Source organism: Olea europaea, chromosome 20 (assembly GCF_002742605.1).
Source record: "Olea europaea var. sylvestris chromosome 20, O_europaea_v1, whole genome shotgun sequence".
Lineage (NCBI taxonomy): Eukaryota > Viridiplantae > Streptophyta > Magnoliopsida > Lamiales > Oleaceae > Olea > Olea europaea.
In genome coordinates this window covers 14,456,202-14,475,992 of record NC_036256.1, presented here as the reverse complement: position 1 = coordinate 14,475,992, position 19,791 = coordinate 14,456,202, and the positions used below count along the sequence as shown (strand labels likewise).

At 34.3% G+C, this 19,791-nt stretch overlaps 2 protein-coding genes across 2 annotated transcripts; both read right to left on the bottom strand.

The window, feature by feature from the left end:
* Positions 1 to 448: 448 nt before the first annotated feature.
* LOC111369750 (protein NRT1/ PTR FAMILY 5.2-like) lies at positions 449 to 3,399 on the bottom strand. The gene is made up of 4 exons (XM_022991389.1): positions 3,132 to 3,399; positions 2,673 to 2,890; positions 1,784 to 2,355; positions 449 to 1,516 (listed from the first exon to the last, which is right to left on the bottom strand). Exons 1-4 carry the CDS (start codon positions 3,244 to 3,246, stop codon positions 619 to 621), a joined length of 1,803 nt encoding a protein of 600 aa, XP_022847157.1. The 5' UTR covers positions 3,247 to 3,399; the 3' UTR covers positions 449 to 618.
* Positions 3,400 to 13,770: 10,371 nt separating this feature from the next.
* On the bottom strand, positions 13,771 to 18,395 carry LOC111369748 (long-chain-alcohol oxidase FAO2-like). The gene is made up of 3 exons (XM_022991388.1): positions 18,003 to 18,395; positions 16,490 to 16,762; positions 13,771 to 15,765 (listed from the first exon to the last, which is right to left on the bottom strand). The coding sequence occupies exons 1-3, from the start codon at positions 18,201 to 18,203 to the stop codon at positions 14,026 to 14,028; spliced, it is 2,214 nt and encodes a 737-aa protein (XP_022847156.1). The 5' UTR covers positions 18,204 to 18,395; the 3' UTR covers positions 13,771 to 14,025.
* Between the last annotated feature and the right edge of the window lie 1,396 nt (positions 18,396 to 19,791).

Here is a 19,791-nt window from a genome sequence, read left to right as displayed (position 1 = left end):
TTAATGGTTGGTATAATGATTTTTTTTTAAAATAGGTGGTTGAAAAAAAATCAAAAGTTTTTGATTTGCCTGTAATATTATTTTATGGAAGATTATATTGTTGAAAATAAGAGAGAGAGAATGAGAAGGAGAATGGAAGCCAAACAGAGGTTTGTTAACAATTTTTCAAAAAAAAATCAAATTTTTAACCATTATTTCACTATTTTCAATCGTCATTTTTGACTTTTTCACTTATAAATGGGATCCATTTTTCTCTTTAACGATAAAAAAATTATTTTTTATAATCACTATCGAACGAGCCCTTATTTGCAGCTTGTGGAGGTGCCATTAAGAACGCGATACAGATGGTAGCATAAGAAGCCATGAATTTTTAGTCATAGTGTGAGATAAGACACTGTCATATGATATACAAGATTTTAATTTCTTTTTTTTAGGAAATACTATCTACTTACAAAACAAGTGATGAATTTTTGTATCTTATTCTTATATTACAATGTGATCTAAATTGTTATATTGCGGAAATATAATTAGATACAATGAAAAAAGAGTAGTAAAGGAAAACGATAAACATGCTTGAGAAAAAAGACTTGGAAAATTTCATGGGATTTTTTTATATTTCTATGAGCTTGCTTTATCATCCAACGTTATTTCCTCCGATCGTGTAGACTTGTTCGGTCGAGCCTCGATTGCTTCATGCAACTCCGTTTCGGTATCCTTCAGTTCTGTGTTATAAACAAAGAGCTTTGCAACTAACAGAAAGTAAAGTAAGTTGAGAAAGCAGAGCACAGCAAAAAAAGCATAATAGTAGTCCAAACGAGAGACGTTTAGGTTGTCCAAAATCCATCCTTTTCCACGTTTCTCGGTAATGTCAGCCACAGTTTTCAGCAGAAAACTACTTATGAAGTATCCAACTCCAAAACTAGTCGTAAAATAGGCAGTTCCGAGGCTTTTCATGCCTTCAGGTGCTTGATCATAGAAGAACTCGATTTTCGCAACTTCTACGAAGGTATCAGCTACCCCCATTAGAGCAAACTGTGGTAGAAGAATGAAGATCGAAAGAGGAACGATTTGATTTTTCTCAAAGATTTCGTTCTCTTTAGCAACCCTTAGACGCCTTCTTTCTGCTAAACAAGCAGTTACCATGACTATGATATGCAACACGAGGCCGATCCCAAACCTCTGCAACATGGTGATCCCTCTAGGATTCTTCGTGTATCTTCGTACAAAGGGAACGAAGAAACAATCATATAGTACGAGGCTGGTCAACATGAAAATAGTCACAAATGCTGAGAGACATCCTGGAGGAATTTTGAAATGGGGACCCATGCTTCTTTCCAAAGTTGTGCCTTGCTTGATAAAGAGAGTGTTTGTCTGTGCGAACATAGTAGCGGGAATGAAAGTTGCAAGCAGAATTGGAATCATTTTTATCATTTGTTTGGTTTGTTCAACTTGTGTCACCGGACATAACATCCATGGCGAATTTTGCCCAGTTTCGACTGCTGCTTTATCCAGGAGGCTGAAGAAAGTGAAATGACAATGAGTTACCTTTAAAATCGACTTTGAAAGAGGAGGGCACTAATTTGCTTATAAACCCATAAGACAGACCTTCCACGAGTGACGTGGGATTTATATTAGTTGTTACGCATGCTAAAATGACTTTAGAATAGGAGAAAAGGGTTATGCTGGACGGACATCCAAGGAATAGGGGGCGCCCTCCGCCCTCCCACAAGCAGGGCCTACGTGGCCTTGTCCAAGTATCTTTATTTGGGAGAAAAATGTGCACCTGAGAGAATTGGTGTGCTCAATTCTAAACGTGCCAGGTTTGGAGTACTCTTCCAAGCTCAGCTCATGAAGTTCCTTCGGTTCGTCAGGGACGACTACCTTCCACTTCCTTGCAGTGGCCACGAGCACCCTAGCCATTCGATTCAATGGGCTATCTGATGGGGGTTTGTGTCTATAATAACGTGTACCCACAATGAAGAAAAGTATCGATACTGTGAGCCCAAGTGTAGGGAGGCCATAGCCAAGTTCCCACCCCACATTGTCTTGAATGTAAATAAGGAAAGTGTTGGAGAAAAGGGTGCCAATGAAAACACTAAACATCCACCAGTTGAAGAATGAGAGCTTTTGTAACCTTTCTTTAGGCTCAAAATCATCAAATTGATCTGCTCCCATTGTAGAGATATTGGGCTTTGTTCCGCCTGTTCCAACTGCAATTATGTATAATGCACAGTAGAAGATGCCGACTTGAAATGTTGAGGCATGTCTATCGCAATCCACCTCCTTTACTTGGTGCCCACAAGACGGAGGCCTCAGTCCGGGCAATGAAACTGCTAGCGTCAATAAGCACATTCCCTGTTCCAAGGAACGAAAATATGACCAAGAATTGTTTTCCCTGATCTTATAAGGATTTCGTGATCGTGTTTAAATGATTATAATAATGGTGTAAGCCGGAATATATAATACTAGAGAATGTGAAACAAGAAAAAGAAAGTAAAACCATGTCCACTTTACTGTTCATTCATGTTTAATGTTGCGTACTTTTACGTTGTCTTAAAAGCATGATCCGATAATTTAAGAAAATATTGTTCTTTATACTGTCTAGTTCTGCTTAGCTTGCATGATAAAGATACACTTTGAGAATCGAGATCAAATGAAATCAAAGGAAGTACCACAAGGTAAATGGCTGATGCAACGATGAAAGTCCAGTATCGACCAAGAAAAGTGTCAGCAATATAAGCACCCAGAAGGGGTGTCAACCATACAGTACCAACCCAGTTGGTGACATTGTTTGAAGATGTGACAGTGCCTTCATGGAGCTTCCGTGTCAAATAAATTACTAAGTTTGATGCAATCCCATAGTATGCCATCCTCTCAAAAATTTCATACCCTGTAATAACACAATGAGGATCCATAAATTCTATTCTAAATTTTCATACTCAAAGCAAAATATTTTACTTGCAAAAAGAATTCTGTTTCTATTAGCACACGAAATTCTGAAGCAAAACTTCTGCGTTCAAATCTAATCGTTCTCAGTTTGTAGAAAATTCTAATGCAAACCTTGATAAAATGATACCATGGCACGTTTAGAATCAAATATTAGGTAGACCCTACCAGTTTTTTTCACTTACCAACAAAGAAATAACAAGCTTTCCATTTGCCAGTGTTTGATCTGAGGATAGGTCCACCTTTTAGATCAACAGTCCCGTCCTGTGTGTAATCAGTGCCTTTCTCTTCCACCTTCATCGTGGAAGTATGAAACAGATCTAGAAAGGAGAGGGAGAGAACGAGAAATTATGTGTAAAACGTGGAAGCAGTAGACATATTAAATAATTGAAGAGGAGAGAGAGAGAGAGAGAGAGATTAATAAAGTAGGAGTTGAGATTTGCAATATTGACAAGTCATAACTTGTAAAATGTGGAGTACAGGAGCCAGGAGGCATATTAAATAGTTTAGTTTTAGAAAAGCCTCAGGCACATCTCCAAGTGGTAAAAGGGGAGGATAGAGAAATTCAACTTTACTTGAGACTATTACGTCAAGAGTTCGAATCCTGAAATATGGATTTGGTTCTTGGGTAACTGCAAGTGTACAAGCAGCCTTTCACCCTATACTCTTGGAGGCATAACCTGGGTTTTACCTCCCTCACGATGCTCTAGAACAGAGGCGGTGGGGGACCCTTAAGGTTGGGGTTCAACCTTTTTTTTTTTTTTTAGTTTAGTATTAGAAACATCTATCTTTAAAAAAAAAAAAAAAAAAAGGCGAGGATACTCAGATTTTAAACAGGTTAAGTTGCATTTTCAACAATACATTTCATATTCATCGGATCCACCAACTTATAACCTCAAAAACCTTTGTCAAACATGTGCTAAATTATTTAAATTTTCAACACACTCCATTGTATGTAGATTGTATTCAATTTTTCTTTGGATGTCACTTGCACATTTTTCAATTTATGAGACTTTAACTTAGAACTTTTATTAGCATAATATACGTTTTTATGGAAAAAAATAAATTAACTTCATATTCTTGTCATTATGTATATGTATTTGTATACAATTTAATATTCTAAAGGAATAGTCGTTATCATAAGTCAGTCAACTCACTAATTGGCTTTGTAAAGTTGACTCCTGATATTTTAGATCAGTTTATAAATCATCGAGTAACGCTTTCAACACGATACCTTTGTTTTCTAGATGACAAAAACATTTCCCATTTTCAAACGCAACAAGTATTAATATTGTATGGTGCAAATAATTAGGCGGCCGGATAAGGAAAATAAAGCAAAAATTGACAATAAAATGCAGCTAAGTTATTCAGAATATACTTATATAAATTAATATGCAATGACCAATAATAAGTAACAGCGAATGAAATCTTATTTATATAGAATTTAGAGTCGATTGGATGGACTCTATTTTTCACTTAATTCAGTATTGCACTATATAGGGTCAGTGAATACAATACATTTAGAATATCAAAAAGTTGTCTTGTCAAAAATTTCAATCGTTAGTTCTTCGGGCTTGTTTGATACGCAACAATTTTCAATTCTCGATGATCTTTTATAAGATTGGACAATCGTTTCTTTTTAATAGTGCTTAATATCTCCATTTCACCTCATCAAACGTGTTGTAAATGGACATGTTAAATCGGCTAGGTCCAAAAATTGTGCTGGGAAGTGAAAACACACTCCTAGTAGCATGTTTTGTACCTTGGATACAAGTGACAAATTTTTCACACACACACTCTTCTTCTTCTTTTTTAGTCCATTCAATTCAATGGGCCAAATATGCACTTTGCATTAGTATTATGCTCAGTACACTTGCATTTGTAAAAACTCTATATGTGTAATTGAGGATATTCTTACTTGTTCATATCAAATGTATGAGTTTAAATTATGATACAATCATTTATTTTTTTTTACATTTTTTCAATATACATGTTAGATTCATTTTTTCCGTCTATGTCATTTAGATGCTTTGATACGACTACTTACCTACAAACTTAGCCCCTGCTCGGCGCACTTCAGGGCTCTCATTTTTTGAAATGAAAATTGGTGGAATAGTATTTTTTTTTTAAATGTGTAGTTGAAAAAAAAATTTTGATTTACATATAATATTATTTTATAAAAGATTGTGTGATTAAAAATGGAATAGAAAAAAATAAATGAAATTAAAGGGGATCAAATGGGAACACGATATCAAGTGGTCCCAGGTTCTTGGAAATAAAGTTGCACTTTGAGTGTTCAACTTTGCTATACGTGTGTTATGTTGACAAATTCCCCAATTTCCCGTGTGAGCATCAAATGCTTTGCCGGTTTTGTCGACTCAACCAATAAAGAATACTAAAGAAAATTCAACGGTTAGGTCACTGTACACTGCAGTCAACATCTGGGCAAAGTAGACAGCTTTGTTGACTTCCTTCTCACACTTGGAATCTGCTCCAACGGTTAAAAAAATTAAGAATAATTCTCCCTGACATCTGGGCAAAGTAGACAGCTTTGTTGACTTCCTTCTCACACTTGGAATCTGCTCCAACGGTTAAAAAAATTAAGAATAATTCTCCCTGACATCTGGGCAAAGTAGACAGCTTTGTTGACTTCCTTCTCACACTTGGAATCTGCTCCAACGGTTAAAAAAATTAAGAATAATTCTCCCTGACATCTGGGCAAAGTAGACAGCTTTGTTGACTTCCTTCTCACACTTGGAATCTGCTCCAACGGTTAAAAAAATTAAGAATAATTCTCCCTGACATCTGGGCAAAGTAGACAGCTTTGTTGACTTCCTTCTCACACTTGGAATCTGCTCCAACGGTTAAAAAAATTAAGAATAATTCTCCCTGACATCTGGGCAAAGTAGACAGCTTTGTTGACTTCCTTCTCACACTTGGAATCTGCTCCAACGGTTAAAAAAATTAAGAATAATTCTCCCTGTCCCGACCCGGGACAGGGAGGAAGACAGGGGGGTAGGGAGCCGGCCAAGGGCAGGCGCCCCTCCAATAAGGGGTGCCACTATCCCTGACCCTGTCCCCAATCCGGGACAGGAAGTAGGGTTGAAAAATTAATGCAAATTTGGGAGGAAGTGGTGCCAGATAATGCGCTTAAACTATTGAGAAAGAAAAGAAATCATTTATTCATATTCTATAGTTAATATACACCCCAAGTAAGAATGTATGAGCATGTTCGACAGTAATTATGAGAATTGATTTTTTTATCATTAGAGAGAAAAGAAGGTTCCATCTATGAACGAAGAAGTCAAAAATAAAGACTGAAATAATAAAATAACGGTCAAAAAATTGATTTCTTCCACTTTATAATAAAGAAATTCAAAAATTCTCTATCATGTTTTATTCATGGTTCTTGTATTAAAGCATACATGCCAGGATATTTATTCTCTTGTGGCCAATTTTCAATTTAATTTGAACCATATTAACTTTAACATGGTATTGGATAATATTCTTTAACTACTCAAATAGTTAGAAATTGCAAGAATTTTATTTATTAACGTCCTTAACATAATTTTGTTTATTAATTAATTAATTCCATGTCAGGGTTAATTTTTTTATAATTTACAATGACACTAGATAAAAGGTTAACTCTTTTCATGAACATCTCCAAAGACACGGAATTATACATATAGTCACACTCGAGCTCACGATAAAATGGCAAGATGAAGAAGAAAAATACATCATATTCTTAAATGAGGTGGGGCCTTAGGGTAAATATTTTTCAATTGTGAGCATAGCCGGACCTAAGGAGAATCTCAAGAGGCATCATTTCACGCCCCAACTCTTTAGGGGGACCAATTTTTTATTTTTATTTTTTTTAATTAAAACCCCACTAACTACATTCAAGATCTCCAATAATTGTCCCACTAAATCAAAACCTAAGTCCCTTCCTAAATTTTAAACTTTTTCAAAATCCAACCTGTTTATACTCATTCACTCTTGCTCTATACAATAAGGTTTCTTCAACAATGATATCATGAATCCGGTAGCAATATTGTATACATTTGAAGCTAAATTACTTATTTTTTATTTTTGTTGATTTGCCCATTCTATTTTATTGATATTTGTTTTATATACGATTACCAACAAAAATTAATTGTTTGTAGGTATCTAGATTTTTATTAGTTTCTGATGACTATAGATGCCACAGTTTTTAGTTTAATCGGATTTTATGAAATAAAGTTTTTTCATGGATTTCTATTGGTTTTTGCATTGTGTACCTGCATTATTATTATTGTTATTATTATTATTATTATTATTTTTTTTTTGCGCATTTGAAGAATTCTATATTTTATGATCATGTAAGAAACAGAAAGCCACTGAAGTTTGATAGTTTGGGAAATTATATATTGTTTTGTTGCTCATACAAGTATTTTTAATAATAGGTTTGTTGTGGGATTATTTGCTTCGCTTTGTCGGATTTGCATTCTCTGTTATTTGGTCTCTATTTTGGTGCCAAGTGTGAATGTTGTGGTTTTGGGGGGTACAGCAAATTTTGAATTAGGAATACTCCTTTCATTGTATAACAAAAGTGAGGATGTGTATCAATATTACTGTCAATTTGAGTGCACTTTATACTCCTTTCTTTGGATTAAAATTTCCACTTGGTTTTTGAACATGCTGCACATATTTTGGTTGCTATTTTTCTTTGATATTGATGGAATATTAGATTGACCTTTCAATGTAAGATATACAAACATCTCCACAAAACTTGTATACCACAAAACTTGTATAGTTTTAGCCCAATCACATAAAATAGGAGGTGTGGGTTCAAGAAATTTTATTATGGCCTTTTTTTGAGTGATTTTCTATAAAACTTGATGATGGTATATATGGATTCAACTGCCTTTGCTTTATGAACACAGTACTTATTATGTATTCATTTATGTTATCATCCTTATGAATTTGCCTTATGGTTGAACAATTTGACTATTCAAAAATGATTGATTTTTTGTCTCTAAAATCGCAAGATGAGTTGTATTAAAGTTATTGTTTAAAACCTTATAATATGAATATTTTGAATATTTATTTTATTTTATTTGTTGATTTATTTTGATTTTAACTCAACAAATTTAATTTTAAAACTTTTATAAATGAAAAGAAAAAAAATTGATTACTTGCTTGCTATGATTTAGAGCCCAAATTTTGAAATTCTTCTCAGGCCCCACGAAACACAAGTACGACCCTATTTGTGAGTATTTGATTGTATAAATTGTGCACCATGATATGTTTGATGCAGGAGCATAGCAGTGTATGTTCTCATTCGTATTCTTGAACAAAGAAATATGTATATTTATTGAAATGTAGCCAATTGCAAGTTTTGTCACCTGTTGTAGTAATAGGCAAGAAAAGAATATATGACACAATATGAACTAAATGATCACAAACTCAAGAACAAAATAATTTGTGAAGACTAGGTGCAGTAATATGGTGCTGGGGTGCCCAGTCTTGGAAAAAATTGCTCCAATGATGTTTTCTTCATTCCATTGTCCATATCTTATCCTCTTCAAGTCCAATACAAATTTTTATTCTCAATTGGGCTTCCAAATATAATTTCAAGTAGAATTTATCAAATAAACTTCAGATAGGATTTCAAAATGCATTCTAAATAGAATTCTTCTTAAGTCAACTTTAATTAGAATTTTTAATTATTTTTAAAATAGAGTTCAGGTCACATCCTAATTCTACAAACTCTATCTTGACAAAAATTCCACTGCCATGAATAAAGCTCAAAGAGTCTCCACCTAGAGACAAATTCTACTATGAGAAATAAACTTCAACTCTCTATCAAAAACATTAACAAAATTCTATATCAAAATTTCCAACTTGAAAATATCCTCTACCCTACTAGAAAACCCAAAATATGTTCAATCTCAAAAAATTAACATAATTCCAAGAACTACCTTAGACATCAAATTTGCTCGAATTAAGAGCAACAAAATCAAAAGCAATCACCACAAAATGCTTCGACAAAAAGATCTTAGCCAGAATCAATACCTTCGATTTCATTCAAATTAGTATCTTTGTACCTATGTAAAGGCAAAATATCACAAACGGTTCTACTTATAGCAATTGATTGAATAACAATGCTGGTAATGATGGCAAAGAAGAATTATATATAACTTTCGAACTTGACTTAAATGTCTTCACTTAATGATGTTAATTTGACTAGTCAACTCAAGCGACTCACAGCTTGGCCCGAGAAAGGTCAAATTAGGCTCACCTCGTAGCTCATTGGAATTGAGCCTCAACTCAGGTTAAGCCTCATTTTCGAGTGTTGGCTCGAGCTGGAGCCAGCCAGTGTCAACCATACCAATACGGGCCATCTTAGCCCATGTTTTTGAAATGAAAAAGCAGTTACGATTGCCTTTAATTTCCAAGGTAGCTACGACTGCATTTTAAAATTAAAAAAATTAGAATTTCAGAAAAGAGCTATCTCGGCTCGGCTCGGCTTGGTTCGACTTGAAAAGGCGTGATCCAAGCCCCATTTTGGTCGAGCTTTGGCTCGATTTGACTCGGCTCGAGCTAAAAAAGTTCAATCCATTTTTACCTGAGCAACTCCCGATCCGTGAACTTTAGCTCGCGAGATGGCTCGATTCGACTTAGCTCATTTACATCCCTATATTCATCGAAGTAGACCCGAAGCAAAACTCTGACGGTACTAAACCAAACTCACAATCCATCTGAGCTCCAAATTTATGATGATTGATCTTCAAAGATTTTGTAGGATTTAACAAGACGTACAACTATGTCTTTTCCTATCCTTGCAACACAATATGAGCACTTTTACGAACCTTCAGGACTCTATCTACACCAATGAATTTGTACCCCTTCAAGTCAAGAGTACTTAAGAAGGTAAGTTTTTTTTTCCAAATCAGGAACATGTTAACCGCATCAAGTGTTATAACACTTCCATCAAACAACTTACTTCTGATCCTTTTTATACTTGCTATTCGACAAGATGTATTATTATTGATCATCACAACACATTTGGAAACTTCTTCATATGTTGTAAATGAATCCTGATTGGGACACATGAAAAATGCAAGTCGTATAAAGAATCCAATCCTCGTTAGGTTTGAAGTTACCATCAGAAATAATCAAAAGATCTCCATTATTATGAAACGTTTCTGCAACACCAGCTTCACCTGAAGTATCTAATTGCTTTCTCTTCTGATTATTTGTAGCCAATTTTCTTTATTCTTTTACTTGTAGCAATCTTTAACCAAGTGCCCCTTCTTCTTGTAATATTTACAAATTTTATTTGTGAAGTTAGACCTTTATTTGCTCCTTGCACAACCACCATCAACAATAAGGCATCTCCATGTGCCTCAATTCTAAAGAGATGCTTTATCTTCTCCTTCGAATATAGAACATCATAACCATCTTCAATGGTGAGAATATCACAACTATGTAGGATCATGTCTATGTATATATAAAGCGGGCAATGAACACAACAAAATCTTCTTCATCATATTTAACCTTCAAGGATCCCAAATCATCTATGATTTCTTTAAAACCAAATAGATTGTCTACAAGAGATGTACATTTTGTCATACGATAAGAGTAAAGATGCTTTTTCAAGTACAATTTACGAGTTAGACTCTTCGTCTTGCGTAATTACTCCAATCTCAACCATAATGCAGCGGTGGGTTTCTCTTTCAAAACCTCCTAATGAATATTATTCAAAAGATGAAGATGTATTTCTCCTTCTTATTTCAAGTTGTGGGCATCTTATCAAATCCTAACAACGTATCATCCAAATCTATCTGAGTGAGTAATGCGAACATTTTTACCTACTAAAATGAAAATCTTATGCTACAATCCAAAAGTGAAAGATCCTACTTCATGGTTGCCATCCCAAAATCAAATCTCCATATGAATAAAACCTTAGCTTTGATACCAATTTATTGTAATAATAGGCGAAAAAATAAAATATGGCATGATATGAAACACTTGATCACAAACTCAAGAGCAGAATAATTTGTAGAGGAAATGACAATTTAATAAAATATGGAGAAAGAATACAATGATTATATATTTATACTTTGTCTAACTTAATCTAAAAAATGTAGTGCTAAATATACATAGGAGTCTAATTTTGAAGTTCTGGTTGAAGTAGAATGCAAGAATCAATATCAAAATAGGATTCTTCTTGTACAGGCGGTGCCGGGTCACTGTTGTCCTCTTGGCCCCAAGGCACCCAACCGTTGTTCCTTTTCCCTTCTAGAGTCGCGACAGGGCGCTGCGGCGCCCAATCTTAGGAAATATTGCTCCAAGGATGTTTTTCTTCATTCTTTTTGTCCATATCTTATTCTCTTCAAGTCCAACATATATTCTAACTCCCAATTGGACTTTCAAATAGAATTTCAACTAGAATTTGTCAAATATACTTCGAATAAGATTCCAAATAGAATTCCTCTTAAGTCGACTTTAATTAGAATATCCAATTATCTTAAAAATAGAATTCGAGTCACTTCCTAATTCTAGCATCACCCGTGACGTATAGTTTGAGAATTAAAATCGTGTCTGGAAATAAAAAGATCTGACAATCAATTTAGAGAGGGAATGTATATGATATATTTTCTCTCTCCACGAGCAAATGGTGGTGTATTTCTTGTAAGGAAAGAACTTAACTCGACAAATTCTTAGAATTAGAGATGACGAATGAAATTGTCGCTCACAATGAAGAAATTCAAACCGGTAGTAAACTCTATGCTTCAATGACAGTCAAGTAGATATTTAACTTCTCACGTATTATAATGTCACCAAGATTCTAAAATGCATAATGCGTAGCAATGTATTTCGATCAAAGCATCAAGCATTACGAGTATATGTGTGCTTATGCGAAGCATATACATAATTATATGTTTTCCAACTTTTAATATTATTTTAAATATTGTAAACTAAAGAGAAAATAAAATAATGGATTTGTTGAATCTTATATGAAATTTATTTTATTTTATTTTTCAAAATTTCAATAAAAACATATTGCACAAAAATATAAATACTAAAATTACTTGATAATCAATTCTTATAATTAGATTAGATACGAATATCAACTTAAAAATTCTAAATCTTGTCTAGTTGTTTATCGAATTCAAATTCATTCTCCTCTTCTTCATCCAAGTCATCTTTTCATTATCCAAACAAAATCATCTTAATCGTGCTCCCTCATTTTAATTCAAAAATTTGTATTACTTCTTGTAAATGATAAGATATTATTGACAACCTCCTCTTCATCACCACAATCATCAACAATTTAAGATTGTGCACGACTGACATCAATTGCTAGTAAAACTAGCAGAAGACAGAAGAATAAGGAGGCTCGGGCTCGGTGTATATAGTTCGTAACCCTACGAAATTTTTTTTCTTTAATTTTGATTTTTTAAAACATAAATACTTACATTTTGCTGTATATAATCCATGGACTTGGGTGATTTGGGCTAATTTGATATTTATTGATCTCAATTTACATTTTTTAAAGATAAAAATGGGTTGGCTTTGCCATACTAATTTTGACATGATTTTTAATAGAAATGCATGTGCATTTTGGCATTTAAGTGTGCATATGTGATCAACAGAATGGGTTGACTACTTTATCATGTGCATACCCCATATGCGAGGTGCTTCAAAAATACATAAAAAATTTGCTGACTAATGTGAAGCATATGCGTGCGTTTTAGAACACTGGGTCAACTATCCTATGCAAGCATATTTGATTACGAAAATGTGGCACAATCATATTATGTATTTTTAGCTATCTGACCATCAAAACCCAAGATTTTGTCAAAAAAAAAATTCAGACACCATTCCAGAAAAACTATGAAGGAATAACTTTGTTCCTCTTGATAAGAACGAAATCTAGGAAATTGTTAAGCTGCCACGGCTAAGGAAAACGTTGAGATGTCGCTGGATTTACAAGAATAAATAAAAGAGTGGTGACATTATTGAACGACATGAGTTTGAAACTGAATGTTTTACTTGAACATGTACAAAAGGCTATAAAGAAACTTTTGCTCATGTTGCTATTTAGCCTTTGTCTGATGTAAGTTAAAGCAAAAGTGACATTTTATGAAATTCGCAACTTTTCAACCACGCATCTCATCAATTTTTATCAAATTCTACTACATATTTAAATTTTAACTACACCAAACACGGCTAGAGTACTTATCTCTTTCGCAGTTAATGGTTGAAATTATTTCAAAGACTGTTAAAAAAAAATGCATCTTTGCAAGAAGAAGTTTACATAAATGTCCCACCATGTCATCTGCAAGAATCACATTTCGATAGAAGTCAATTTATAATTCACTCAACTTGGTTAGGCATGTAATGCGCTGTTTTTTCCCCGATATATAGTGCGTGGAGTTCTTCGAATAACCTCCAACTACCCTCTTCTCAATTTCACTTGTATTTTCATTGATTTTCAGCACCATTCATTCTCCATCAACCCGGTTTTGCATTATCAGCCACCATCGTGTTAGAACTACAATATGGTTCTATTTCGGCACCCTGTTAACTTCAATATTAAATCTACTAAAAATTCGAAGTTATTAAATTTTGACAACTCATTTTGATCTACCCTCTCCTCTTATCTAACCTGTTATAGTGAGACCGCTCTTAGAGCCCCATCGAGTCTACCAACAAGCCACAAATGTAAACATAAATGAAGCCCACAATTTCTGCACTCGTTTTAAATCATTGCTTACTAGGAATCTATAATTTTATGTTGTAATAAAATGAAGTATTATCCTATAAAAATAAATAGATTTAAGTATATTATTATAAAGGTAAGTGGGAAATTAGAGCATCAAGCATTACACTTAACTGACTTAAGTAAGATCCTCCTTCCTCCTTAGAGAATGTTGTACCACCAGATTTACACTTCCTAGGCCTGCCAAAAAATGCCACAAATGGAGCTTAAAAGCCAAGGCTATAAAACCAGGTTTTTGTAAGATCTAATGAGTCGAGAACCGAGGCTAAGATAAAATAAAATGGTCGTGTTCAGGCCGAAGTAATAATCTAGACAAGCTTTCCTTTCTTCAGAAACTCAGCTATTCTCTTCGATATACAGTATGAAGTTGATTGTATAGTAATCATAGGATTAATACCAACAGCAGAAGGTAATACACTTGCATCACATACAAATAACCCCTTTGCTTCCCAACATTCTCCATTTTCATCAACTGCACCATCTTCTGGGGTGGCACCAATCCGGCAACTGCCCATCTGATGTGCCGAACAATAAATGGTCCAGTATTCGCTCCTCGATCTCGGACCACTTTCTGCTGTAACGGTGTCTAGAAACTCGTCCACATCCTCCTTCTTAGTCCCTTTACATTTAATTCCTTGTCCATCACTCTTGAAGGTACCGACTTCAACAGCTCCGGCTGAGATTAAAATCCTCAAAGCCCTTCTCAACCCGAATTTAAGATTTTCTTTGTCGAGTTTATCCAACTGATAATTTATATAACCTTCCTCTTTCACCTCGCCTGAACCTTGATCTCGTGTCAAAGCAAATAAAACAGCAGTTCTGGAATATTTTGTCATTCTTTCCTTCATGTCATGCCTTGAAATCCATGGAAGCAATGCAGAAAATGAAGCAGGTCCAAGTGAAGCAGATTCCACAATAGCCTGAATGTTGGATTCTTCAGATGACAGCTTATGGAGAGAAGTGATAATTCCTCCCTCAAAATTTTTACCTTTAAATTCTAATGATGATTCTGGAAAGTATCCCCAGACCAAAGAAACAGGGTGAAGATGAAGATTTTTGCCTATGTTTTTATTCTCCAAACCGCTAGATATCAACAATGGGGGTGTTAAGAGAGAACCACAGGCTGAAACTGTCACCCGTGCCTCAATATGTAGCTTCTTTTTGATGTTCATACTTTCTGAAGTCGCAATTACTCCAACGCATTGTTTTCTAATCTCTTCATCTTTTTCATTCACCAACACAAATTTTTCGGCTTTGCACCCTGTTAAGATCACTGCACCATTGTTTACAGCATCAACAAGCCAAGTGGAGTCTGTTCCTTTTTTATCTCCTCTTCTGCAGCCGTAACCACAAGAACCACAGTAATGATTCTCCGAGGAATTTCTTGGCACTGACTCAACTTTCAGACCAAGATTTTCGCATCCTCTTCGAAGTACTTGATTTTGAAACCCTTCTTCTGAACAATTATCAGTAACGCCTATTCTTTGACATATTACATCCATAGCGGATTGATATCTCGGGGTACTGAACATTTGAATATTCTTTTTCGTGGACCATTCTTCAAGAACATATTTAGGAGTTCTTATGGAGGCCGACCAATTTACCGCAGAACCACCACCAACAGTCGACCCGGCTAAGATCATTACTTTCCCATCTTCAGTTGTTAGCATTCCACCCGATTCATATAATTCGTTCATTGAAGGTCCTTCAAGACCGGAATAATCTTCTGGCACAAAGTAGTGACCTTTCTCGAGGATTAGGACTTTTTGATCTGAGTTTGCAAGGACTGCTGCTGCAACACCTCCTCCACAACCGGATCCAACAATCACTACATCACATTTGATCTTAAATGCATTGTCTGTTGGATCCTCGATGACATGTATACCTTTCTGAATAAGCGATTCCTTTAGTGTCGACTCACTTATATTCATGGTTTCAATAATGCCCTTTTCAAGAGGTCTCTCCTTTTGGGGTTTGGTCGAATCTTTTATGTCTTCTACACAGTATCCAATTGGTTCCCACGCCGGGTTACTTGAATTTTCATCAGTCTGCAACAGATCAAGAAAATAAACCTAATTATGTGAAGAGTTACTTCAGATAAATGATCTCAACAAACATAACGAAATTCTATATTCCATATTATGTACCTAACTATGCAAACTTAGAATCAAACGGACTAACGATCAAACATTAGCAGAACTTTCTATAATCTTCACGCAGGAGTATAACTATAGTGAAATAGAAGTTGCTAAGCTTTTAGCATTTTGATACTTCATCTCATAATGTTTAATTTTGTACGTTATACTCGAGCTTGCACCTGTTGATCTAGCAATGACCTTAAAAGAGTGATGAAAAAGGATTCGAGTAGCTGACCCCAAATTTATTAGAAACGAAGCTTAGTTGTTTTGTAATACTTGATTTTGCAACTTAGGGACCCTTTTAAATTAGGATAGCATCATCGGTTGCAACCAATAACTGTGAATAAAAAATGTTCAACCTCATGGCTATAAGAATCCAAGACCCTATTTTATTTCATGAACTTAACATTGTGCCTTAACGAAAATATATTGATTAGCATTTCAGGCATCAAAATTTAGATCAACTAACTACAAAACAAGAAAAGGTCTCAGAAATTTTCAAGGGCATGTTTTTGGCACCTCGTAGTATAAGAGCTGTTGACTACTATCTTATCCACTTACCAAACACGTCGTAAAAAGTAAAGATTGAAAATTAATTGAGCTCAATGTAAAGACAGTCGATAAGAAGCATTACCAAAGAGAAAAAGATGTAGAGGCAGGAGACTTTAAGCAGTAAGAAGGCTATTCTCAGAGGAATCAGAAAAGTTACTCTTGACCATTTTTGAAGGATAATTTCTCTGTTCTTCAAGGACAATTCTGTAAATTTGTGAACGAATGGCCACTTCCAATCTAAACATACAAGCCCACAAAGCAAAAGGGTTCCCAATCTGGTTGATAGAAGTTTTAACACTAGGCTCACTATGAACTGAGCCTTAGGTTTTACCCACTTTGCCAAACGCTCTGCAACCTATCATCCAAATAGAAAAACAAGAACAGTTGAATTACTGACAATAGTGAAACAACTTGGATTATGAACAAAGTTGTAAAAAAGAGTTCGAGTAGTCGAGAACAAGACTTGATTGTTGTTATAAATGTAGTGAAATGACATGAAAAGAAGGCAGCAAAGATCATTGATTATCTAAGCTTAGTAAAAGTAATATTATTTAAAAGTAACTTTCAAGAGTAACGAATAAATATCTAACAATCATGCTACATATAAAATCTTATTTGACATCATTTTTAACATCATGCCATGGGTTGAAACATGATTGAACAGTTTTTTTTTTTTTTTTCGGAAAAAAAATAACAACCTTTCCTGCCCCACATTTTTTGAATTCCCACACAACGTAAAAAAAAGTACACTTAGGCCCTGTTTGATAGGGCCAATTTTCCATGAAAAACATTTTCCATTTTCCACCTTTTGGCCTGTTTGATTGCAATAATTTTCTAGGGAATTCATTTTTCTTCCTCCCCCCACACGTGCAATTTCCTTGGTTTTGTTGAAAACCCATGGGAATTGGTTTTCCAGGCGGTTGTTTATTTTTATTTTATATTTTTGCAATTGGAACAAATCCTATATCCAATTGTAACAAATTTTGTTCCTTTAATTGACAATTTTCATGAAAAAAAAGAGAAGTCAAACGAACACCAAAATATAGAAAATTTCAACATTTTTCACGTGAAAAATTATACTAATCAAACACATTAATTGACAAGTCCTAGAAAAATAAATTCTAGCCAATTCAATTCCCTCTGATTCATTTTTTTAATCCAAATTTCATTCTTGCAATCAAACGGAACCTTACCATAATTCAATATCTAAACATAAAAGTTGCTTTCAATTTTTTTCTTACTCAAAAGTAAGTCTTTACTTAGTTTTCAGAAATTACTTTTAGGCCCCATTCAGTAACAAATTTTTCACCCAAAAAATCAATTTTTTTACTATAATTTTACAATTCCAAATGTCATTTTTTATTTCTTCCTCAAACGTGGGATCCACTTTCGATCAAAAAATCAATTCTCATAATCACTGCCGAACAGACCTTTAATCATTTTTAGGTTTAGCCAAGCATGCTAATTCAACAATCTCAATCCTTCTTTGTCATCAAACTAGCATAAAACAAGAATATAATAAGTCTTGTTTCCAAAAAATTTAGACAATCATAAACTAGAATATAGCAGATTAGACCAGAAAAATAATTTTTTACCTCATCAGCCCCTGAAGATTTGTAGAAGTAGCTGAAAGCCTGGTTGGGCAAATCTCCATTGCTGACGTCACAAAGTTGCAAAGGAGGAATCAAAGTTTCACATATGGAATCAAGAACATGGATCTGAGAAGAAGAGAAGCCATGGCTGTATTTTCTGCACTCCCTTCTTTCTCTACTCAACAATGGATGACACCTTTTCATTCTCTCTGTCTCATCCAATCTTCATTCCTCTTCTTGCGTTCTTAAATATGGACAAATCTTCCCTTATATATCGAGGAAAAACATTGTATATAAAATTAGGCTTAAGCCTCAAGTACACAGAATTTGGATAGGATGCCGCTTACGGCATCTCTCATAAAATTATGATAAGTTATTGGCGTGTCAGTTTTGGAGTCTTCTCGTGAGAATTTTCTTGGTGACCATGACGTTGAGAAGAAACAAACGGTAGGGAAAGTTGCACTAATGGTTCTCTTTCTATTTTTGTAGTAATAAGTTAGTTTCCACATTTTAAAAAGGTGCAACTTGACCTCAAACTTCTTATTATTATTGTTACACACTAAAAAGTATTCAAATCTCAACTAAATCTTCATGGAGCCTGGAGTCTCTAATTGAATTATGCTTGGAGTATAGGGTAGGGTTTCACCCCTACTGAATACTCACAACATGGGGATGGTGTGGGTTTTTTAGGTAATTTTTTAAACAGGTGGGTCCACTAGGGTGTGTTTGAGCCACTTTAATTTTGAAAAATGTATTATAAAATAGTAGATTGATGGAGAATATCTAGTTAAAAAGAAAGAAAATATTTTGGTTTGCGTGTAATATTATTTTAATGAAAAATTTGTGATTGAAAATGAGTACTGTAAAAAAAAATATAATGAAATATGAAATAATGGGTGACAAACATTGACTAAACTTGTAACAAGAAGCATAATTTAATTCCAATAATAATCTGCAATTGAGCTATGCAAAGTTAAATTGTATATTCCTTCACTTAAAATAAGCTGCATTTAGTGTAGCTTTAGGAGGCCAGCAGAAGTTCAAATTTTAGATTTAGGATTCCTTATTCTCCAACAAGCTATGAAAAGTTTAATTCTTAATCAAAGATTATATTCCTTTATTTCCAATAATAATGTTAACTTGACGTACGGTCACAATTTAATTTTAAATTTAGCCCCCATTTGGCCCCATTATATTACATTACATTCCATTATATTTTTCTCTCTCCTATTTTCAACCATACAATTTTTCATAAAATAATATTACACATAAATCAAAAAACTTTTTCCTCTTTTTCAACCACTCATTTTTCAAAAAAATACTATTCCACGCATTTTCATTACCAAGAATGGAGCCCAAACAGGGGCTTAATTTTACTCCCATTTTGGCAATAAAATTCAAGTACTCAAAAGGAAATAAAGGTTACTTTATAAGTTTGTCAAGATAAGTACATTACAAAATTGACGAATGGGTTGTTTGATTTCAAAAGTCAGCCAATCTGTATGCACAAAACTCGAATTCAGATAAAGAGTGGGAAAATTGCAACCGACTTTTTGCGCTTATAGCAAAGTAGCCCTCTGATTTCTAATTCTTAATATTTTAATCCACGATCTTTAAAATTTGTTACACCTTGCCCCTCAATAGATTATGCCCATCCAAGTAATTACCCCCCATTGATCCATCAAAAAGTCCAACACCTGATAGGCACATGCCAATTTCCCCGGAAGTAGTACAGAAATATTCACCTATTGTCCATCGACTAAACCTTTCGGCCCCCCAAAAAAATAAAAAT

Bases quoted from the DNA above. Each gene is read 5' to 3' on its own strand.
- LOC111369750 (XM_022991389.1), bottom strand. From the start codon at position 3,246: ATGAAGGTGGAAGAGAAAGGCACTGATTACACACAGGACGGGACTGTT. The intron at 2,356-2,672 runs GTACTTCCTTTG...TCCTTGGAACAG, and splicing joins CATCAGCCATTTACCTTGTG to GGAATGTGCTTATTGACGCT. The intron at 1,517-1,783 runs GTGCACATTTTT...CACTTTCTTCAG, and splicing joins GAGCACACCAATTCTCTCAG to CCTCCTGGATAAAGCAGCAG.
- LOC111369748 (XM_022991388.1), bottom strand. From the start codon at position 18,203: ATGAAAAGGTGTCATCCATTGTTGAGTAGAGAAAGAAGGGAGTGCAGA. The intron at 16,763-18,002 runs GTAAAAAATTAT...TTTGGATGATAG, and splicing joins AATCTTCAGGGGCTGATGAG to GTTGCAGAGCGTTTGGCAAA. The intron at 15,766-16,489 runs GTAATGCTTCTT...GATCTGTTGCAG, and splicing joins TCTACATCTTTTTCTCTTTG to ACTGATGAAAATTCAAGTAA.